The sequence below is a fragment of the Gouania willdenowi genome, chromosome 5 (genome assembly GCF_900634775.1).
Source record: "Gouania willdenowi chromosome 5, fGouWil2.1, whole genome shotgun sequence".
NCBI classification, from domain to species: Eukaryota; Metazoa; Chordata; class Actinopteri; order Blenniiformes; family Gobiesocidae; genus Gouania; species Gouania willdenowi.
This window is the reverse complement of record NC_041048.1, coordinates 39,400,745-39,419,588: the sequence shown is the minus strand read 5'-3', so window position 1 is coordinate 39,419,588 and position 18,844 is coordinate 39,400,745. Positions and strand designations below refer to the sequence as shown.

At 38.6% G+C, this 18,844-nt stretch overlaps 2 protein-coding genes across 6 annotated transcripts in view; one reads left to right on the top strand and one right to left on the bottom strand.

Moving 5' to 3' along the window:
• Nucleotides 1-906: 906 nt before the first annotated feature.
• On the bottom strand, nucleotides 907-4,169 carry opn1sw2 (opsin 1 (cone pigments), short-wave-sensitive 2). Its single transcript, XM_028446944.1, has 5 exons — nucleotides 3,791-4,169; nucleotides 3,550-3,718; nucleotides 3,302-3,467; nucleotides 1,891-2,130; nucleotides 907-1,041 (listed from the first exon to the last, which is right to left on the bottom strand). Exons 1-5 carry the CDS (start codon nucleotides 4,167-4,169, stop codon nucleotides 940-942), a joined length of 1,056 nt encoding a protein of 351 aa, XP_028302745.1. The 3' UTR covers nucleotides 907-939.
• A 6,117-nt stretch (nucleotides 4,170-10,286) lies between these two features.
• hcfc1a (host cell factor C1a) overlaps nucleotides 10,287-18,844 on the top strand; it is a 29,759-nt gene continuing 21,201 nt past the window's right edge. For 4 of the 5 annotated variants that reach the window (XM_028446197.1, XM_028446196.1, XM_028446198.1 and 1 more), the window contains exons 1-9: nucleotides 10,287-10,419; nucleotides 11,516-11,716; nucleotides 13,492-13,640; nucleotides 14,436-14,596; nucleotides 14,681-14,889; nucleotides 16,579-16,663; nucleotides 16,755-16,861; nucleotides 16,950-17,129; nucleotides 17,779-18,021. In XM_028446197.1, the coding sequence (XP_028301998.1) occupies nucleotides 11,521-11,716; nucleotides 13,492-13,640; nucleotides 14,436-14,596; nucleotides 14,681-14,889; nucleotides 16,579-16,663; nucleotides 16,755-16,861; nucleotides 16,950-17,129; nucleotides 17,779-18,021 (1,330 nt within the window). In that variant the 5' untranslated portion in view covers nucleotides 10,287-10,419; nucleotides 11,516-11,520. Of the gene's footprint in view, nucleotides 10,420-10,496; nucleotides 10,636-11,515; nucleotides 11,717-13,491; nucleotides 13,641-14,435; nucleotides 14,597-14,680; nucleotides 14,890-16,578; nucleotides 16,664-16,754; nucleotides 16,862-16,949; nucleotides 17,130-17,778; nucleotides 18,022-18,844 lie in introns of those variants that run through there. The other variant, XM_028446194.1, reaches the window with a different exon arrangement.

Here is an 18,844-nt window from a genome sequence, read left to right as displayed (position 1 = left end):
TGTTAGTTTAATTATCTTAACTACAGGTGCAGGAAAGTCAATGGTCTGTAGATGTTGCAGGAGGTGAAGTAAGAAGGTTATTGCACAATGTGATTTATTTTCAGGTTAACAAATTGTTTTGCCATATTTTTATTTGACGTTAATGTCATTAATCATCAATACCATCTGTAAGAAATAACAATTCATTGTTTTAATATTTTTACAAATCTGTAGGGAGCTTCAGAGTTTCCCATTGCGGGGTATGTTGACCCCAGAGTTCATGGATAGACTCTATAGAGAGTTTGTTAACCCTCCTTTCTGGAATACACCCCAGGTTACAAAATGTATGTCAAAACAATGTGTTTTAGAGCAACTTTTTGATCTGTTGAGGACAAATTAGATTGGTTTATGTGTAAATACTCTAAATAATAATAATAATAATGAACTTTGTGTCCAAATGGATTTTGATGCAAAGAATTGATTCAGTGAGTTTTCTCGTTGATGCATCTGTGTTGTTGCTAACCAGTCTAGTATTTGTGTTAGTTTGAAACACATCCAAAGTTCACCTGAGTAAACAACAAGTTAATCCCTCTTTTAGGAAAAGATCAGCAGGTCTTTGTCTCCTAATCTGGTTTCCAGCAGCATTAAGTCGGACAATCTCCTGAAAAGTAGACTCTAATTTACCTCAATGGTTTGAGTCAAGCTTTGCGTCGCCTCTTTGGCGTTTTGCCACCTTTAGTGAGCTTAAGGCTTGGAAGAGAGGGTGGAGAGGGTGACGGCAGTCAGTGGATACAAGCAATAATAAAAAAGCACAGACTTTCATCTGAAAATTCTTTTAATTTTTTTTTTTCTAGGCATCCAACGCACAAAGCCTGTGTACATATTTACAATAATCCATTCAACAGTCACACCTGAGTACGTTTTTGAGGGGGAGAAAAGAACCACATGCAGAGATCCGGTCTAAGCAGGTCCAACTTTAGAGACTTCAGTGACCGACTGTGTTGATGTCTCTTCATCTTCGGCTCCACTCATCCCGAGCATCTTCATCATGCATGAACGGAACTGGAAAACAAAAACGAGTCACTGGGGGGTTAACGTTTTGTCTGAAACAATAGCGTAGTGCAGGGGTCACCAACCTTTTGGAAACTGTGAGCTACTTCGGAGGTACTGTAGAGTCCAGTTTCAAGTTTCAACATGCAACACTTTGTTTTTCCTAATTTATGCAATTGTTTAATTTTCATTCCTTTTCATCTTCCTATTTTACTAGCTACTAACAAACAACATTTAACTAATCGTATATCATGTAATATTTGTAAAAGGTAAACATTTTGTCATAGTTTATGAAAATCCCGCTAGCGCCAATTGTAAAGTTACTTTTTGCAACGTTCAGCAAAAAAACACTTGGACGTGTATTTTTTTAAACTTTTGACCAGATTTACAGCAATATTTGTAAAATTTGTGATTTTTTTTCCTTGTGAAAATGCAATGTCAATGCTGAATCTAAATGTTAAGTATAAATATAAATGTTAAGTGTGAAATATAAATGTTAAATTTAAATCTAAACGTTAACCATTGACATCATATTGTTACGAGAAAAAATAAATCAAAAATTTATTTTTGCTGTAAATCTGGTCAAAAGTAACGAAAAAAAAATAATTCACATGTGCTTTTTATATGTGATTTGTTGCTAAATGTTGCAAAAACTTGCTGTTTATTACAATCGGTGCCACATATATTGTATATTTAACTATCTACATCTGTCATATGTATTTATCTTTTTTAGTTTGAATCCTGGAAAGTAAATCAGATTTACTAGAGCTCCTGAGGGCACCTCACTTGGTCCATGCAAGCTACCTGGTGCCCGCGGGCACCGTGTTGGTGACCCTTGCGTCTCATTGGTGGATCACAGACCTGTTTATTGAGGAGAATGTAAATAACTGGATTGTAGACTGCCGACGACTTGGAAAACACTGACGGGACGGAAGCGAACCGCAGGTCAAAGGGCTGGCCACGGTTGTTCACCACCCACAGTGCGAAGCTGGCGTATGGTAACCAACAGACCAGGAATCCCATCACCATCACAACCACCATCCTGGTCACCTCCCGCTCGGCCTTCTGGGTAGAGGCGGACTCGGCCTGGGCTTTCGCTGCCTGTTCAGCAGAAAAAGAAATACAACCTCACAACTTTTGTTTATCATCAAACACAAAATTTTACTTAAAGTTTTATACATAAAGGCTGACAATACGTTGTCATTATTATGACATGACATTTGTCAATAGCATGAATAAGGTGTCATGAAGGCTGTCATTAAGTGTTACATTACCCTAACCCATATGTGTCAAACTCAAGGCACGATGTCCAAATCTGGCCCTCAGAGCATCCAATTCGGACCGCACAAGAAATTGAAAATGACACAAATCATTGTGTAAATTACAAACTAATTCAGTTTGAAAATATTCAAAATTTTTCCAAGAGTCTGAATTTTTTCTCAATTTATTTCACAAAATCTGCCCAAATTAAATAAAATGTGGTGAAAAAATAAATAAATCAAAAGACATTTAAGTATCTGTCACCTTTTGCTTTGATATTGTTGATGCCTTCCATACTTTATGGATAATTTATAATTGGAAATGCAAACTTGGGCACATTAATGTTGAAATTGTTCATTTTCCTGCCTAAAGCCTTGTGATCCAACTGGTCAGTATTTTGCCCCTGAACTAAAATGAGTTTGACACCCCTGCTTTATACCCCCAACCCTAACCCCTTTTTTCTTACCCCAACCTTCCCTTAATGCCTAATCGTAACCCTAGATACCCCTTGAAACCCTGAACCCTTCCCTAACCCCAACCCCCCTCCCCCCTCCGTGCATTTCTGTATAGCACTTCATCTTTCACGTCCAAATTTTAATTATTTATTTTTATTTAATCTTTATATTGGGTTGGGGAGATAATCTGGTTTTTAATCTCGCAGGAAGCTGCAGACTTCTACCTCTTATATTGAGTACTGGATCTGTTTTATTGAGGTGAGGTTATTTTTTACTTTCTTCTTTTATTTTATTTTATTATTTTCAATTTACTCCTTAAGGTGTTTCTGTGTCCCGTACCGGTGAAATTTCTATCTCTACCTAATCCCACTAGATCCCTCCACAAAACCCAAAAAATACCGACGTAGCTCCAAAGGTGTCATAATTTAGCAAACAACAAATAATCACAGCCTTCATGACACCTTGTTCATGCAAATGACAAATGATGGCAGCGTAATTTCAGCCTTATGTATACAACTTCAAATAAAGTATGACCAAAGGTTCTTCTTGAGTTTCACCATTTTCAGTGTGATGAGCAGCTGTACGTAGCAGAAGACGATAATACTCAGTGGAACGGAAAAGCAGAACCCAAAGAGGAACATCACATAAGACTCATTGTTGTACTTGTTGTTGCTGGTGTACCAGTCCGGCCCACAGGAGCACTGCAGACCCTCAGGGATGTACCTGCAAAGATCACACACGCACACTTTACAGTATAGGCTATCGCTGCCTTATCCTGCGCTAACGTTAGCATCTCGGTGCTGACCTGCTCCACCCGAACAGAGGGGGACCGGACGCCATGAGCGCAAACACCCAAGTGAAGAAACAGCAGGCGAGAGCGTGGTCGGGCTTGAAAATGAAGTTACCGAGCGGCTTACAGATGACCAGCCACCTTTCAAACGCCACCACAGCCAGAGACCACAGGCTGACCATTCCTAAAACAAGATCAGTTCGAGTTAGTCACATTTCAACAGACTGAAACTCAACTATATCAAATCCAATCTTACCGCCAAGTGTTGCCACAAAGCCTTCAATCTTGCACGCCAACGCCCCAAAGATAAAATATCTGTTTGCGAAGGAGCAACAGGCCATAAACGAGCCCACGAGAGACACCAGCAGGTTGGCCACTGCCAGGTTGACTAGGATGTAGTTGAGGTGTGAGCGGAGCTTCTTGTACTGCACAGTGCACGCCACTGTGAGCGCGTTGATGAATCCACCCACGGCGAAGATAAAAAACATGTAGAAAGCCATTGCGTAGAAGGTGGCTGAGTTTGCTAGATGGTCCTGAGGTACCAGGAAGGGACTGAGAGCCGTGATGTTGTTGGTTTCCAGAGGAATGGGGATGTAGAAGTCCTCGGGGAGCTCAGTCACACGGCTGTGCTTCATTACGCCGCCTGTTCAAGTAAAACCAAAACAGTCTATGAGATGTGGACTTGCCGTCTCTGGGTGTTTTGGTGGCGCATGAGCGAGGAGTGGGAGTAAATTTATAGAGCGGTCTGACCTAACTTTTGATTAATTGGATAATTGAATAATTGATTAGTTGATTTACTCCGGAAAAATAGCTCAAACCCTTGATCGGTCAGATTACAATAGTGGGAAGCGATCCAACAACAACAGCCTGAAACAGAACAATGTCATAGGGTTGAACCGGGCATGTCCTACTTCTAATTGTTCTTTGATACGTTTTCAGGTCAAAGTCGATAATGACCATCCCACTGAGTCAAACAGGCACAATTATGCTGCAATTAAGATGCTTTTATTGCTGAATGAAAACAGCTTTTGTACGAAAGAACCTTGCTTTGGAATCGGTTAACAATATTAAAACTGCTAATCACGTTCAGTCTGTCCTTGGTTAGCCTGCTTTCTGAAAGTATTAGCATGGATGATCCCTCCCTTTGTAATCGTATGTGGATCAACAAGGGATTACCCCCTGTGGTGCAGGGATCCCTGCACTCTATTAGTACTTTACCAAATGGAATCTTTAATGGAGAGAGTTGCAGTGCTTAAGGGACATCATAGATGGAAAAGATACTTTCTGTGACCCCAAAATACCACATATCAGAGGCTTCTTTTCATCTTAGGCATTTGGTGTGATCTTATTTTTGTCTCTCAATTCCATTTGAAGGATAAGGACATTCATATTTACGGTTGCAACAACAACTTATCAGTATAGACTAACAGGTCTCTCAACCTTTTCAGCCCAAGACCCCCAAAATAAAGGTTCCAGAGAGCAGGGACCCCCACTGTAGCTGAAGGTGGTTGAACACAGACATGAACATTGAAGAACAGTCATGTGGAGACAGGACCATCTATAAGGGGGAATAAAGGGGAGAGATTTTCGGGGTCCATCCATAAAGTCAGTAAAATGATGGTCCATTGTTCTATGAATCTGTGATAACCACATTTATTTATTCATCTGAATAATATCCACTGTTATCCAGGAACATTTATTATTGTTTGTGCCATAGTATATAGTCATTTTAAAAATGTGAATCCTTAAATCGTAAATAAAATGGGTTATACTGTAAGTGACAAATAGTGGAAAAGGTGGTGAAATGGGATTTTAAAAACCACAGAAATTGGTTAAAAGTAAATGGTAAAAATGGTTCAACGGTGTCAATATTGGAACAATCAGTAAGTATAATTAGTTTAAACTGGTAAAAAAATTAAAAAATAGGCATAACAAATTGTGAATGTGGTTAAAGTGGCAAAAATAAGCATGAAATATGGTGAATAGTGACAATAATGGGTCAACAAATGCAATAGGTGGGGAATGTGGTGAAAAGGGTTTATAAGCGCCGAAAACATCTTGAAAGAGGAAAAATGTTGAGAAATGGCATTGAAATTTGATGGAAAAGTGGCAGAAATGGGAGCAATGTCATAAAAATGCATTAAAAGGAGCAAAAATATGGTAAGAATAAGTGATGAAAATAGGTTCAATTATGGCAAGTTTGGTGTCGCTACAGAAAAAATGGTTTAAATAAAATATGCAAAAATGGGCTCAAACTGTTCAAAAATATTCTCAGTTTCCTGAAGGCATCTGGCGACCACCTCCAGTGTCTCGCGACCCCAAGTTTGAGAACCCCTTGTTACGGTGAAATTTACGGTTACCTCGTCTTTGACTTGAAAACACACTCTGTGGTGATAAATGATGAAGACCAGACAGGAGAGATGATGAAGTAATAAAAAATGATTTAATCTAAACTAAATAAAAAAGTACAAAGCGGGATAGACAAAGCAGTGGTCTCCCCTGGCCAAAGGAGAGACGTGAAGAAGCAGGAGAAGAAGAAGGGCCCAAAAGTTCCTTTCACACACATTTATACCCCACTGTCCCACCTTCCCCCTTCCACAGACAACAAAGAAGAGACCAGGGGGGGAAGGTCAGTCTGCCGGAGCTGACACCTCCGATGTCGGGGTGAAAGTTAGATGTGTGTGGATGTGTGAGTGTGTGTGTGTGTGTGTGTGTGTATGTGAGTGAGTGTGTGTGTGTGTGTGTGTGTGTGTATATGATGTGTATGTGAGTGAGTGAGTGTGTGTGTATGTGTATATGATGTGTGTGTGTGTGTGTGTGTGTGTGTGTGTGTGTGTGTAATGGCTACCCCCAAGAAGAAGAAGAGAAAACAGGCACAGAGTTAAAAAACAAATTATCCCCTTAATCATACACACATGACAAATATAAATGTATCATTAAACATTATTAGATAATTTTCTACGACACCCTGCTCTAAACTGCTGGATTTGGCCCCTGGGCCTTAAGTTTGACATGTGTGGTATGTTTCTCGACTGTCTAAACCACTTGTGTCAAAGTCAAGGCCCGGGGGCCAAATCCAGCCTTTTCGAGCAACCAAAAAGGCCCTCAGGAGAAACTAAAAATGACTCAGAAAACAATAATACATGTTATTGTTGGTGTCTTACATACTTGATCTATCATTTACATGTGGAAGTGTAAAATACAGCACAATAATTTCTAAAATCCTCTTTTTCCACCAGAAATCTGGGGCCCAATTGACATGAAACTGGTTTGTATTTGGCCCCTCAGCACAAATTAGTTTGACCTCTCTGTACTTATTCTTTTTGATCTGAAAACCTTAAAACTCTAAAAAGAGATTAGAGTTTTTAGAGTACTTTTCAAAATAAACTTATCATCACAAACTGGACTATACAGTATATTCTGCCATTTTAATAAACTTTAATCACTCAGTGTTCCTCCGTTTGCTTAAGTTTATTTTTCATATAACGAAGTTGTTTTTAAATGTAATACATGAAAACTAAATATTACCTTTAGTTTTTTCCCCCCAACACCTAATTTTCCTCAAGCTTTCCTGCAATTATTAGCAAAAGTTAAATTCAGAATGCCCATATTTCTTTGTTCAAACGTTGATGTAGGCTGAACAAAACCTTACATGTGCAAACAGCTTGAGGTCAAAAGTGGTTTGGATGTTTGCCACAGGATATAAAACTAAACACAGGCTTACAGGAGCTTTAAGTGGTGACAACTCTCCCCAAACCTGATAATCACTCTGACCTAGACCTTAAACATGGCCTGGATGTAGCTTTAAAAATGAATTACATACAAATGAGTTTGTCAATAAATGAACATGTTTTATTTATAAAATAACAAGGTAAAAATAGTTCATTTTTATATAGGAATGTTAGGAATTATTAGCTCCAAATTAATTGTTGCGTCATTTGATTATTGGATGTATATTATGATGACTATATGTTGGGTAGGGCTGGGCGACTTTGCCTCAAAAAAAATTCTCAGATTTTTTAAAGAAAAATTTGAGTTGAGTTTTCGATTTTTTTTTTCTCAATGCACTTAAAAATGACTGCATACATTAAATAGAAGTGAAAAGTCAAAAGTGCAACTTTATTGCTGTGATTGTCCTCAAGTTAAAATGCATAAAACAATCGCAAAATAATAAGTGAATAAGGCTCTGACATCCAACAATTTCAAGCTTTAGGATTTAAGAAGACCAACTAACTATAAAAACAAAACAAAAACTAAAAAACTAAAGTAAATAAGCCCCTCCCCTTACCCACCCCCATTAGACTCCTGTAAATCCACCACATAGATGCAGTGAATCTCCAGGAGTCCAACCGGGCTCTATATCGTCCCTCGCGACTTGGCCCCCTTTCATAACTGCTAAGTTTTGATGTTGATAATTAACAAATATAATACAAATTGTATTGAAACATATAATATTACAGACAAAATACAGAAATGGAAACCAAAAATTGCCCAAATTAGACCAAAGTCACACAAAACGACTACAAAATGACTCAATATGACTGACCAAACACACAAAGCAACAACAAAACACACAGAATGACACAAAGTGCACACAAGCCCTTTGTTGTTTCCTGTATTAATGCTCAGAATGGTCATTATTCTAAATGCTGTCATGAATGTTGATACTATGACCCTCGGATCAGATACAATCATATCTTTGTGGCCCTGATGTGATAGAAATTTCTAATTTCTGATCTAGAACTAGGAGACATCTGAAGAGGCTCAAATCAAAGCCACAGTGAAATGTAAATGTATTAATATAAATTGCTAATATACTGTAAACTATATTTTATTCAGTAGTAATGACTAAATGGGTTGTGCATTGTTTGGAATTCCTTAAGTTTGTGTTCATTAGGCCAGACAAAGGTCAAGAGAAATATAAGGTTGTTGTTGGTATTGATATAAATATTGAAAATTAAGCACATACTTTTTGTATTTTACACTTTATAAAAAGTGTTAAACCTCTGTGTCATGTAGTTGAAGTATATGATTGTGCTATAAATGTAATGCTTTTTCTTTCCTTTTTACCTCTATTTTATTTTTTGACAAGTGTATAAGTAAAAAATAAAGGATGTATTAAGGATATAATTAGGACATATCATGTCATTGCCCAATCTCGGACGCTAAGCAGGTCTAGACCTGGTTAGTAGTTGGATGGGAGACCACTGAGAATTCCAGGTGCCACAGTGGAGAACAGTTGCTCCAGTGGTATCTTCACCCACATTGCCTCGTATGAATGTAGTGTGTGTGAGTGAGTGTTGGTGGTGGTTGGAGGGGCTGATAGTGCACTATGGCAGCCTTCTGTCACTCTGCCCCAGTAGTGCCCCAATAGTAGCTTACCACCACTAAATGTGGACTGAAAGAATAATGTCTTAATTCTGTAAAGTGCTATGATAAAGCACTATATAAAAATGCATTATTATTGAGAATTTATCGTCATCCAACCACACTTTATGCCAGTTAATCTCTCCAAATTGGACAGACCAGTTGTCATCTGGACAAAGTTGTAGAATCAGACAGTCAGTAAATTAAACCAGAACGTCTCAGCATGTTCACTACAAACACCAACTACAAATTAGAAGGCAACGACTCTGACCTCTGTTGGGATAAGGATGTATTACAAATATCATTAAAAAGAATTAGGTTCAGTTTCAGTCTGTGGGCCTTTGCTATTATTGTATTTTTGTTTAGATTTTTTTTGTTAAATAATTTGTGTCAAACAGTTTGAATCATGGATGCAAATATCCATGATTATCCACCGACTGTTACCATTCTCAATTACACTTTGAATAATAATTCATTCAAAACACATATTTTGGCAGTATATTCAGTTCTTAGAATTCAACACATGGTACATAATGTAGAAAATAGTAGAAGTTCATATATAGGTCTTTATTGCAAAATGATTCCGTCCCATTTTTTTTTTTTTTTTGCAAATGTACCTTAAACATAATTTTTTCATAATTATGACTTTCTTTCTCAATATTATGGCTGTCTTTTCATACTTATGACTTTCTTTCTCATGATGATGACTTTCTATCTCATAATTAAGACTTTCTAGCTCATAGATATGACGTTTTTCCTCATAATTATGAAGTTACGAGCTCATAATTATGACTTTTAATAGTGATTTTTTTTTTTATGGCGGAAACGGACTTCCATATGTTTCCACAATACAATCCTCTGTCTAAACACCTTGTCATTTTTATCCATGATTTAATGCTGAACAGACGCGGGATGTTGTATTTCACTGCTTTTATCGGTGGGGGCGTACCGTACTTGTCGTGTACGTGGGCGTGTCAACTTTAAATATAAACGCGCGTTAAATACATAAATGAAATCTGGATTACTATTGTTACATCCACGTCTGATCATTTAAAGTTGGTTTTACAAAGAAATAATATCAGAAAACACCCGCATTATTAAAATAACGGGGTTTCCAGCACTGCGGTCGCCATCTTTAGTAAGGGACAATAACCCCACTGCGATAACATAACTTGTTGTAATATGATTTAACCCTCAAATTGTTTGTTTTCTGTGCACGTAAAGGGTTCATAAAAAGTAATCTTTGCAAAACCGTAACCGTATTTGTATTTCTTTGTTGCTACGGACTGCTGTTGCATGGTTTGTGTGTGATGTGGGCACGGAGCGGCTCCCGGGCGCCATGTTTACTTTGGGCGACGCCGTCTCGCTTCCATTTTCCTCCGCCTCTGGTTGTCAAGAAGATGGCAGCTTCCAGGCAGGCATGAGAGGAAATACTTCTCCACTTATCGAATGATTTCGGACTATTGCCGCAAGAAAATAGCACATTCTCGTGATTTTACGATCACTGCATCGAAATACGTAAGTGGGTCGCCGAAGCGAGCGTGCCTTCTGTATAATTTGTTGTGTTTGTTGCGCCCGGCCATTTTTCTTGTGGGAGCTGTTGAAGTAAAGGCCGATTGTTAAAAAAGATGGCTGCTTCCAGGGACGGCGTGAAACACAATAACATAGCGTTTACGTCGGCCGGCTCGGTTTAGTTCCCTCCCGGGAGTGATTGTGTTGCTGCATCTTTGCCAGGTGAATTTGGATTGCCTAAAGAAGCCGACACTGCGCTAAAGTTAATTGTGAAAGTCGCTTTAACAGCTGCTAGCATTCAAGCTAACTATGCTAGCTTGTGGGAATTGGGTTGAGCGGCTAGCCGCTTGCGCTAACATAGCCCATTTAAAGGCATTCAAACACACACTTTTTGTCCTTTAAGATTATCTTACACGTAGTGTGGACATTAAAAATATGCATGCTATTGCTTTGGTAATATATGTTGCAGTTTATGCAAAAGCTGGTAATTCTGATGTGATTAGCTGCGTTGACGGCTTTGCAAAAATGCTAATCTTGCTAGCTTGCACTATGGCGACTCCCTGAGAGGCATGAAAACAGCCGACTCTGGTTAAATAGTCGAAGTGCTGATACACTCAACGCTGCAACCTTGTTTTTGTGTTGTCGAATTCAGACGCGTGTCGTTTGCTCACAACAAAGTAAGTCCGTTTGCCGGCTAGATTTGTATTATTCTGTTTCATTCGCTTCCGCCATTTTTCAGACGGGCAGCGGCGTTAGCGGGGGTTTGTTTGCTTACAAGATGGCTGCTTCCATGGGACGCATTCAATGGTTAATAACAACTTAAAACTAATATATGTGCAGATGATCCTGTGTGGTTTAAATGTAGTGGATATGTCAGATATTTAGCAGGATTTCTGCAGCTGGTTTTAGGCATTAGAGTGTAGTTAAATGTGATTAAATGTGGCGCGTCCCTTATTAGCGCGTTAGCTTTGGAGCGGCTCCAGTAGCCAAAGTTAGCCGCTCACAGCCCTGCTCGGCTTCACTCTGCGCTTTCAGCAGCTTTAACACATCCACACATGCCGTGTAGGTCTTCTACCCATTGGTATCGTTCTTTTCTTTGCAGAAGTCATGTCTGTCCCTGGCTCAGCGGTGTCTGGGACCACAGTGTCCGTTTTGCAGCCGCGATGGAAACGGGTCCTCGGGTGGTCCGGTCCCGTTCCCCGGCCCAGACACGGACACAGAGCCGTGGCTATAAAGGAGCTGATGGTGGTTTTCGGAGGAGGCAATGAAGGGATTGTGGATGAATTGCATGTATACAACACAGGTATGTGTCAACTTTTGTTTACCTTTGGTGCATGTTTACCTCAAAGTTGAACCAAGAGAAAACACACTATATCTCACTAAATTAGTTTTTAAAAAGTCTGTATAAAAACCAGGATTGGTGTTTATTAATAATGATTATTTCCCATTTCAATGGAGTCCAGGCCTCTAAGGCTAAATAGAGCCCAGACTGTGCGCTTTTGTCGCCCCCTTTTGGAGACCAATGACTCGTGCATGTAAAAAAGGCGGGCTGTGATAAAATGGATGATGCTGGTTGGTTTAATAGTGTTCTCTGAACCATTTTCCTCCAAGCACTCGCACGCTCAGAAGCTGATGTATGTTAGACATCCCGCATTAAATAAGTTCTTACTTTGTAGAATATTTTACATGCTATATTTAGCCTAAATGTCAATTCATTTTACATATTCCAAATAATGCATACAACTGTTAACAGGGCTGGGCAATATATCAATGATCAAGATTTCTATTTTGGTGACAGAGAATTACAATATTGCCTATATAAATATCTGTTTTTATTATGTAGCTTATTTTGTATTAAAATACTAATTTTAGAAGTCGCTGCTTTCGTTAAATCTCAGAACAGCATGAAAAGCACAGTTTGATGGATTGCGAGTGCGTCCTAATAACCAGACCTGCCCTTAAACAAGCCACACTATAGAACTCACACGTGCTGTCCCTTAGAGGAGAAAAATCTAAAAGTGGCACATATTGTGCAGCTGTTTGTTAATAAATGTGCCTGTGTAGCAATTTGCATTAGCAAATCTAACCTAGAATTGTCTTTCTTGTAAGATATATTGACATTTTGAGCAAATTATCAAGATATGAGCTTTGCTTCATATAGCCCAGCCCTACTGTTTACATTATTTCAATCTCATACGAATAGGACAAGAATAATAAAACCTTAGAAACCCATAAATAACACAATCATTTTAAAGTTTGACTTTATAGAAAGTGTAATCAAACAGATATTTCATTAATTTGTGCTCTGACAACTGTTTATGCTTTAAAACATTCATTTCACATATTGCAAATAATGCAAACAGCATTAACTTGGGTTGGGAAATACATATCGAGATCCAAGATATAATGAGATTTCTATTTTGGTGATATAGAAAATTACAGAATCGCCTATAACAATATAGTTTTTTCATTTTATTGCATTTTTGTATTAAAATACTCATTTTAGGAGTCACTGCTTTCGTTCTCAGATCAGCATCATCTAAAGCTCAGTTAGATGGATTGCTGAGTGCATCCTAATAACCCAGACCTGCCTCTAAACAAGCCACACTACTGAAATCACTCACATGTGCTGTCCTTTATAGCAGGAAAATCCTAAATGTGTCTGTGTAGAATTTTGCATCAGCAAATTTAACCCAGAATTTTCTTTCTAGTAAGACTTTATTGAGTTAAAAAATATCAAGATTTACATCAAATATCACCATTTTGAGCAAAAATATTGAGATCAGTTTTGCTCCATATCGCCCAGCCCTAATGTTTACATTATTTCTATTTCATATGAAAAGGACCGGAACATTAAAAGTTAAGCAACCCATGAAAACATATTTATTTTAAACTATGACTTAATAGCAAATGTAAGCAAACAGATGTTTATCAGGTATGTCATTAATTTGTGCTCAAACAACTGTTGACACTTTAAATCATTTAGCATTCCTTCCCTGATTTATATTGAAACACATCCAGGAAGTTTTCTCTCACCATTTCGTCCTAATTGAATTATTGTTCTTTTTCCATTTGTAGCGACAAACCAGTGGTTTATCCCTGCGGTGCGTGGTGACATCCCTCCTGGTTGCGCTGCATACGGTTTTGTCTGCGATGGCACCAGGTTGCTGGTGTTCGGTGGAATGGTGGAGTATGGAAAGTACAGCAACGATCTCTATGAACTACAAGTAACTGCACAGTTTTTCTTTCTTTCACTATAAATTGACAAGTTTATTTTTGGCAGTGTTGATTACTTCGACGACGCATAGTAGTGGTGTTTTTAAATGCAAATAACAGTAGTTTTTTTGGTTTATCGTGTTAAATATGGTATTTAAGATGAATTGTTACCTAAGTTTGCCTGTCTGTACTGCCTATACAATATGTTTTCACTACTTCCCTCTTGAGTGTATCATAAGATCAGGTTAATCTGTTTCATCATTCTCCAGTTGTTCTGGTGGTTGGCAGCAGTGTAATGAAAATAGAATTTTAAGGATTTATTAGAGCTCAGATTAATTTGAATGTCGGATTTGAGCAAAAATATGGAAATTTATTTTAAAGCTGCTTTTAGTTTTGGCATCCTCAAATGAGACGCAGTGACTGTTAATTTAGGTTCAGAATAAAAAATTTTTTTGGTTTTACTAATCTCAATTAGGTCTTTGTTTACCCTAATACTCTTTACATAGATATGTAAATATATTTGTGCTACTTCGGGTGACTTGATATAAAGCAAATTAAAATAGTTTATGGATGCTAAACCACAACACAAGATTAGATTGATATCTTTTTTGTTATTTTCCACAGAGTTCTGCCTTAGGTACTAGTATTCTGCTGAAAAAAAGCAGAAATCAGCGGAAAACACCAAAAACTTGTTGTAAAAATGATTTGCACTTTAGTAATATTAGTATTAAACTGAATTCAAGCTGCATCCCCTGTTGCTGTGATCCAGACAATTAAACGTTTTGGGTCATTGGTTTCCATTTCAGGCCAGCAGATGGGAATGGAAAAAGTTAAAAGCTAAAAACCCGAAGAATGGGCCTCCTCCCTGTCCACGACTCGGCCACAGCTTTTCACTGGTTGGCAACAAATGCTATTTGTTCGGTGGATTGGCCAATGACAGCGAAGATCCAAAAAACAACATTCCCAGGTACCGTTTGTCCTGCCATTGCCAGAAGTTTCCACACAGTGTTTGCTTGTGACTAATCTGTAAAATGTGTTTGTGCTCCTTCAGATATCTGAATGATCTGTACACACTAGAGCTGCGTGCAGGCTCCAGTGTCGTCGGATGGGATATTCCAATCACATACGGCGTTCTGCCTCCTCCCCGTGAGAGCCACACTGCCGTGGTCTACACAGAGAAGATCAGCCGCAAATCTCGCTTGATAATCTATGGAGGAATGAGCGGCTGTCGACTCGGAGATTTATGGACTCTCGATATCGGTACGTCTCTGAAATGTTGATGGAAGCGAGGAACAAAGTTGTTTATCTTTTTTACGGGTTAGAGAGGCGTGGCTGATCACAAAGCGCTTTTATATAACGAAACTAAAACAAAACAAGGTGTTTATGGATTAAAGCTGCAGCTATTTTTATTAGATAACATCATAGTGCATGCCTCATTGATCAATAAATGGATCATTTGCTCATGAAAAAAAAGATGTAGGTTTAATATTGCCACTTGAAAGTTAGTTTTTATCTCCACTGTGAACTCCATTTGTTGGCATTTTGTGCATTGCATTGTGGGATGTGGAGTCACAAAGACTTGATTTCCTTTTTTGTTTTTTTTTTAAGCGTTTTGGCACAGATTGCAAATGAAGTTTTGAGTTTTTCTGTATTTTTGAAACATGATGTTACTTTTTCCTTGTTAGTTCGTTTTATACGTGCGCTGAATTTTGTCATTTGTTTTCTTTAGCTTTTTGGCACAGATTGCAAACATTGTTTTTAAGGACGCACCAATTGATCGGCCAGCCGATCGGTGCCGATTTCCCTGATTTTGGGGGGGTCGGCGATCGGCCGATCTTTGCATATGAAACCGATCTTTTCCGCCGATCTTTTCTACCTCTGCATTGGTCTTAAAGTCAGTCAAAGTCAGCCACTGTCACGTTTTGCTGTGAGTTGACTGACAGACCTGCCCACCAGCTCATGTGTCTGTGTGTGCGCTGCGCATGCCTCTTAACACAGGACAACAACAGCCGGAGCAGCCGTTTGCTTGGCGTGTCAGCAGTTTTACACAAAAAAGAGCAAAGGATCGCAATTTGTACTTCCTGTAACACAAAAATAAGCCTTGGTGGAGCTGCAAACAAAACGGTACCTCAATCACCATTTAATAAACCACCACACCGCTCACTATGCAGCATTTGAAGCTCGTAATCAAGCTAATGCTAAAGCTGCAGCTAGCGGTAAACAGATCCAGGGGTCTGCTGAGAGCACTTATCGGTGAAATGAGCAAAGCTACTACGAGGAAAATTATGGAGTTAATGGACGCTTTATTGGTGATTTAAGCTGTTTTGTTAGTTTGTCCTGTAGATTATTATTATATAATCTACCCTGTGATTTTCTTTATTCTTATAAAACTTAAATACTGCTGTGCACTTTTTTTTTTAAAGTCAAAAAGCTCCAAACAGGTCTGCAGTGGAACTTGTTGGACACGTTTATGTAGTTTTAGACTAAAGAAACTGATATAATTTAGTATTTTGGACAGCAATGTTCTAAACTTTTAATTTATATTTGCAATAACTGCCTCATGTGCTGATAAAACAGCAGGTGTGTATTGTTTCACAGGTATTTTTCAATGTTTTACAATAAGATAAGTTTGAAACATTCAAGGTGTCTGATGTCAGTTATGAAAAAAAAACTGAGATCGGCTAATAGGCAACTCATCATCCCACAATGCAATTCAGGAAAAATGTCAAACTGTGTTTACGGCGGAAATGGGAACAAATTTTCAAAGGGGCAATTTCTACATTTTTTTTCTTGCATTTTTTCTGTAAATAATTTTCCATTAATTAATCTATAAGTCATGCACTATGATTTGATTTAGTGAAATAATTAATGGGGGTAGCAGCTTTAAATGTTTCCATGGAGCAGACCCTGGTGTTAAAGTTTGACACTATTTTATCTCGTTGCATTCAGACACTCTAACATGGCACAAACCGTCAGTAAACGGCACTGCACCTCTACCCAGAAGTCTGCATTCTGCCACCACCATCACAAATAAGTAAGTGTACTACATATCTGTATATGTAACACACAGATTGTAAATGACTGTATGATATAAAGATCTCACTGAATCATGTGTTTCATTACAGGATGTATGTATTTGGAGGTTGGGTTCCTTTGGTGATGGATGACGTCAAAGTGGCCACACATGAGAAGGAATGGAAGTGCACAAACACGCTTGCTTGCTTAAATCTTGGTTGGTCTGACTTAGCTTTTTCGTACTCAGTTTTTTTTTTTTTTTTTAAAGAAAAAGCCACAGTTTTAACTGTCTAACACATTTGCAGACTCGATGTGTTGGGAAACCGTGCTGATGGATACTCTCGAAGACAACATCCCCAGAGCACGTGCCGGCCACTGTGCTGTCGCCATCAACTCTAGACTATATGTGTGGAGCGGCCGCGACGGTTACCGCAAAGCCTGGAACAACCAAGTCTGCTGTAAAGATCTGTGGTACCTGGAAACGGGTAAGGGCTGAGCAAATACACAGTTATGGACCAAAGTATTGATTTGACACCTCTGGAATTTTCCCAGAAAATACAGCATTTCTCCCAGAAATAGTTGTAATTACAAATGTTTTTGTATTCATGTGCTTGAAAAAAACACAAAGCAGAAGAAAAAAGCCAAAATGTACATAATTTTACACAAAATTAGAAAATAAGTCTGGACAAAAAAGTTAGCACTCTTTTCAAACTGTAGATAAAATAAATCGTTTATTTCAAGCATGTTATGCTTGTTTGTGGGAAGTAACAGGTGCTGACAATCTAAAAATAACACCTGAAGCCATTTACAATGTATAACAATTTTAAATGAGCATCACATGCTTGATATAAAATGATTTAATCAATTTTACAAGGGTGTTAACAATTTTCTCTGGTCCATTTTTAAAATTTTGTTTAAATTATGTAAATGTTTGGCTTTTTTCTTCTGCTTTTTTGTGTTTTTCCAATGCGCACAAATGACATACTCATGTGTATACCAAAAACATTTGTTATTGCAACTATTACTGGGAAAAATTGTGTATTTTCTAAAAAAAATTCCATGACAGTAATCTACGTGATTGCTTCAGATTTTCATGTTTTCGAAATTTCAATGTGTTTAATCTTCTACCTTCAGAGCGACCACACGCCCCTGCCAGAGTACAGTTAGTCCGTGCCAACACAAACTCCCTGGAAGTGAGCTGGGGAGCCGTTTCCACAGCTGACACCTACCTGCTGCAGCTACAAAAATACGACATCCCCGCGACCCCTGCAGCAGCCTCCCCAGCCATGAGCGCCACCCACTCCCAGCCCGTGAACTCCCCAAAGAGCCCCATGCCGGCTGCCGCAGCACCTTCTGCTCACAGCTTAACACAAGCAGGTAAATAACTCGGCTTTTAATTTTCACTCTGCATTTAACAAGCAGCTCAACCAAGGTTGGGGTCAATTATAAATATAATTGACCAATACAGTGCCCGTCAGAGGTATGTATTCATATAGTGGGAGCTTAAGTAGAGTTGTCAATTATGGCCAAATGAGTATGTGTTTGAAGTTTGGATGTACAAAGAGGTGTACATACTCTGTAGTGTTATAAAGGGGTTTTATTTGCAGGTGCAAAGTAAAAAATGATAAATTGATAAAGTTTGCATCAATGTTCACTGGACTAATGGATAATAAATGTCCAGGAGCATCCTCTGTTCTCAGACCCTCCTTTGGCAAGGAAAAACTAAAGAAACCCAGTGGGAAAATGAATTACACACAAACATGTCATGTACATCCAACATACTACCATAGAGAAGTGACACAGAAACAGGTGGGTTTTACGCCAAAGGCGCCCCTCTCCATTTATCCAGGCTTGGGACAGCCACAAAAGAACACACTGGGTGAGTCGTTTTGTGGCTGGATTTGTTTGTACCGAGCAGCACTATCTTCTCATATCTTCTCATATTCTGCCTGTGGTGCCAATGTAACAGCCTCACGCGCGTTCCCGACATGCTTTTGTTTTGCTTGTCCTTACTCACATAAGGTGCGTTTTAGGTTATAAGCACATAGTGAAAATATCAGCGTTTATAATCTTTCACTGTACGTTATAGTAGTGGTAATCGTAGTACAGGGCTCTCAAGTTTCTCACTCTGTTCAGAGTGAGACTTTGGCTGCAGCGGCGGTTTAGGTAGAATGTGATAAGACACATACTTTTGTACAAA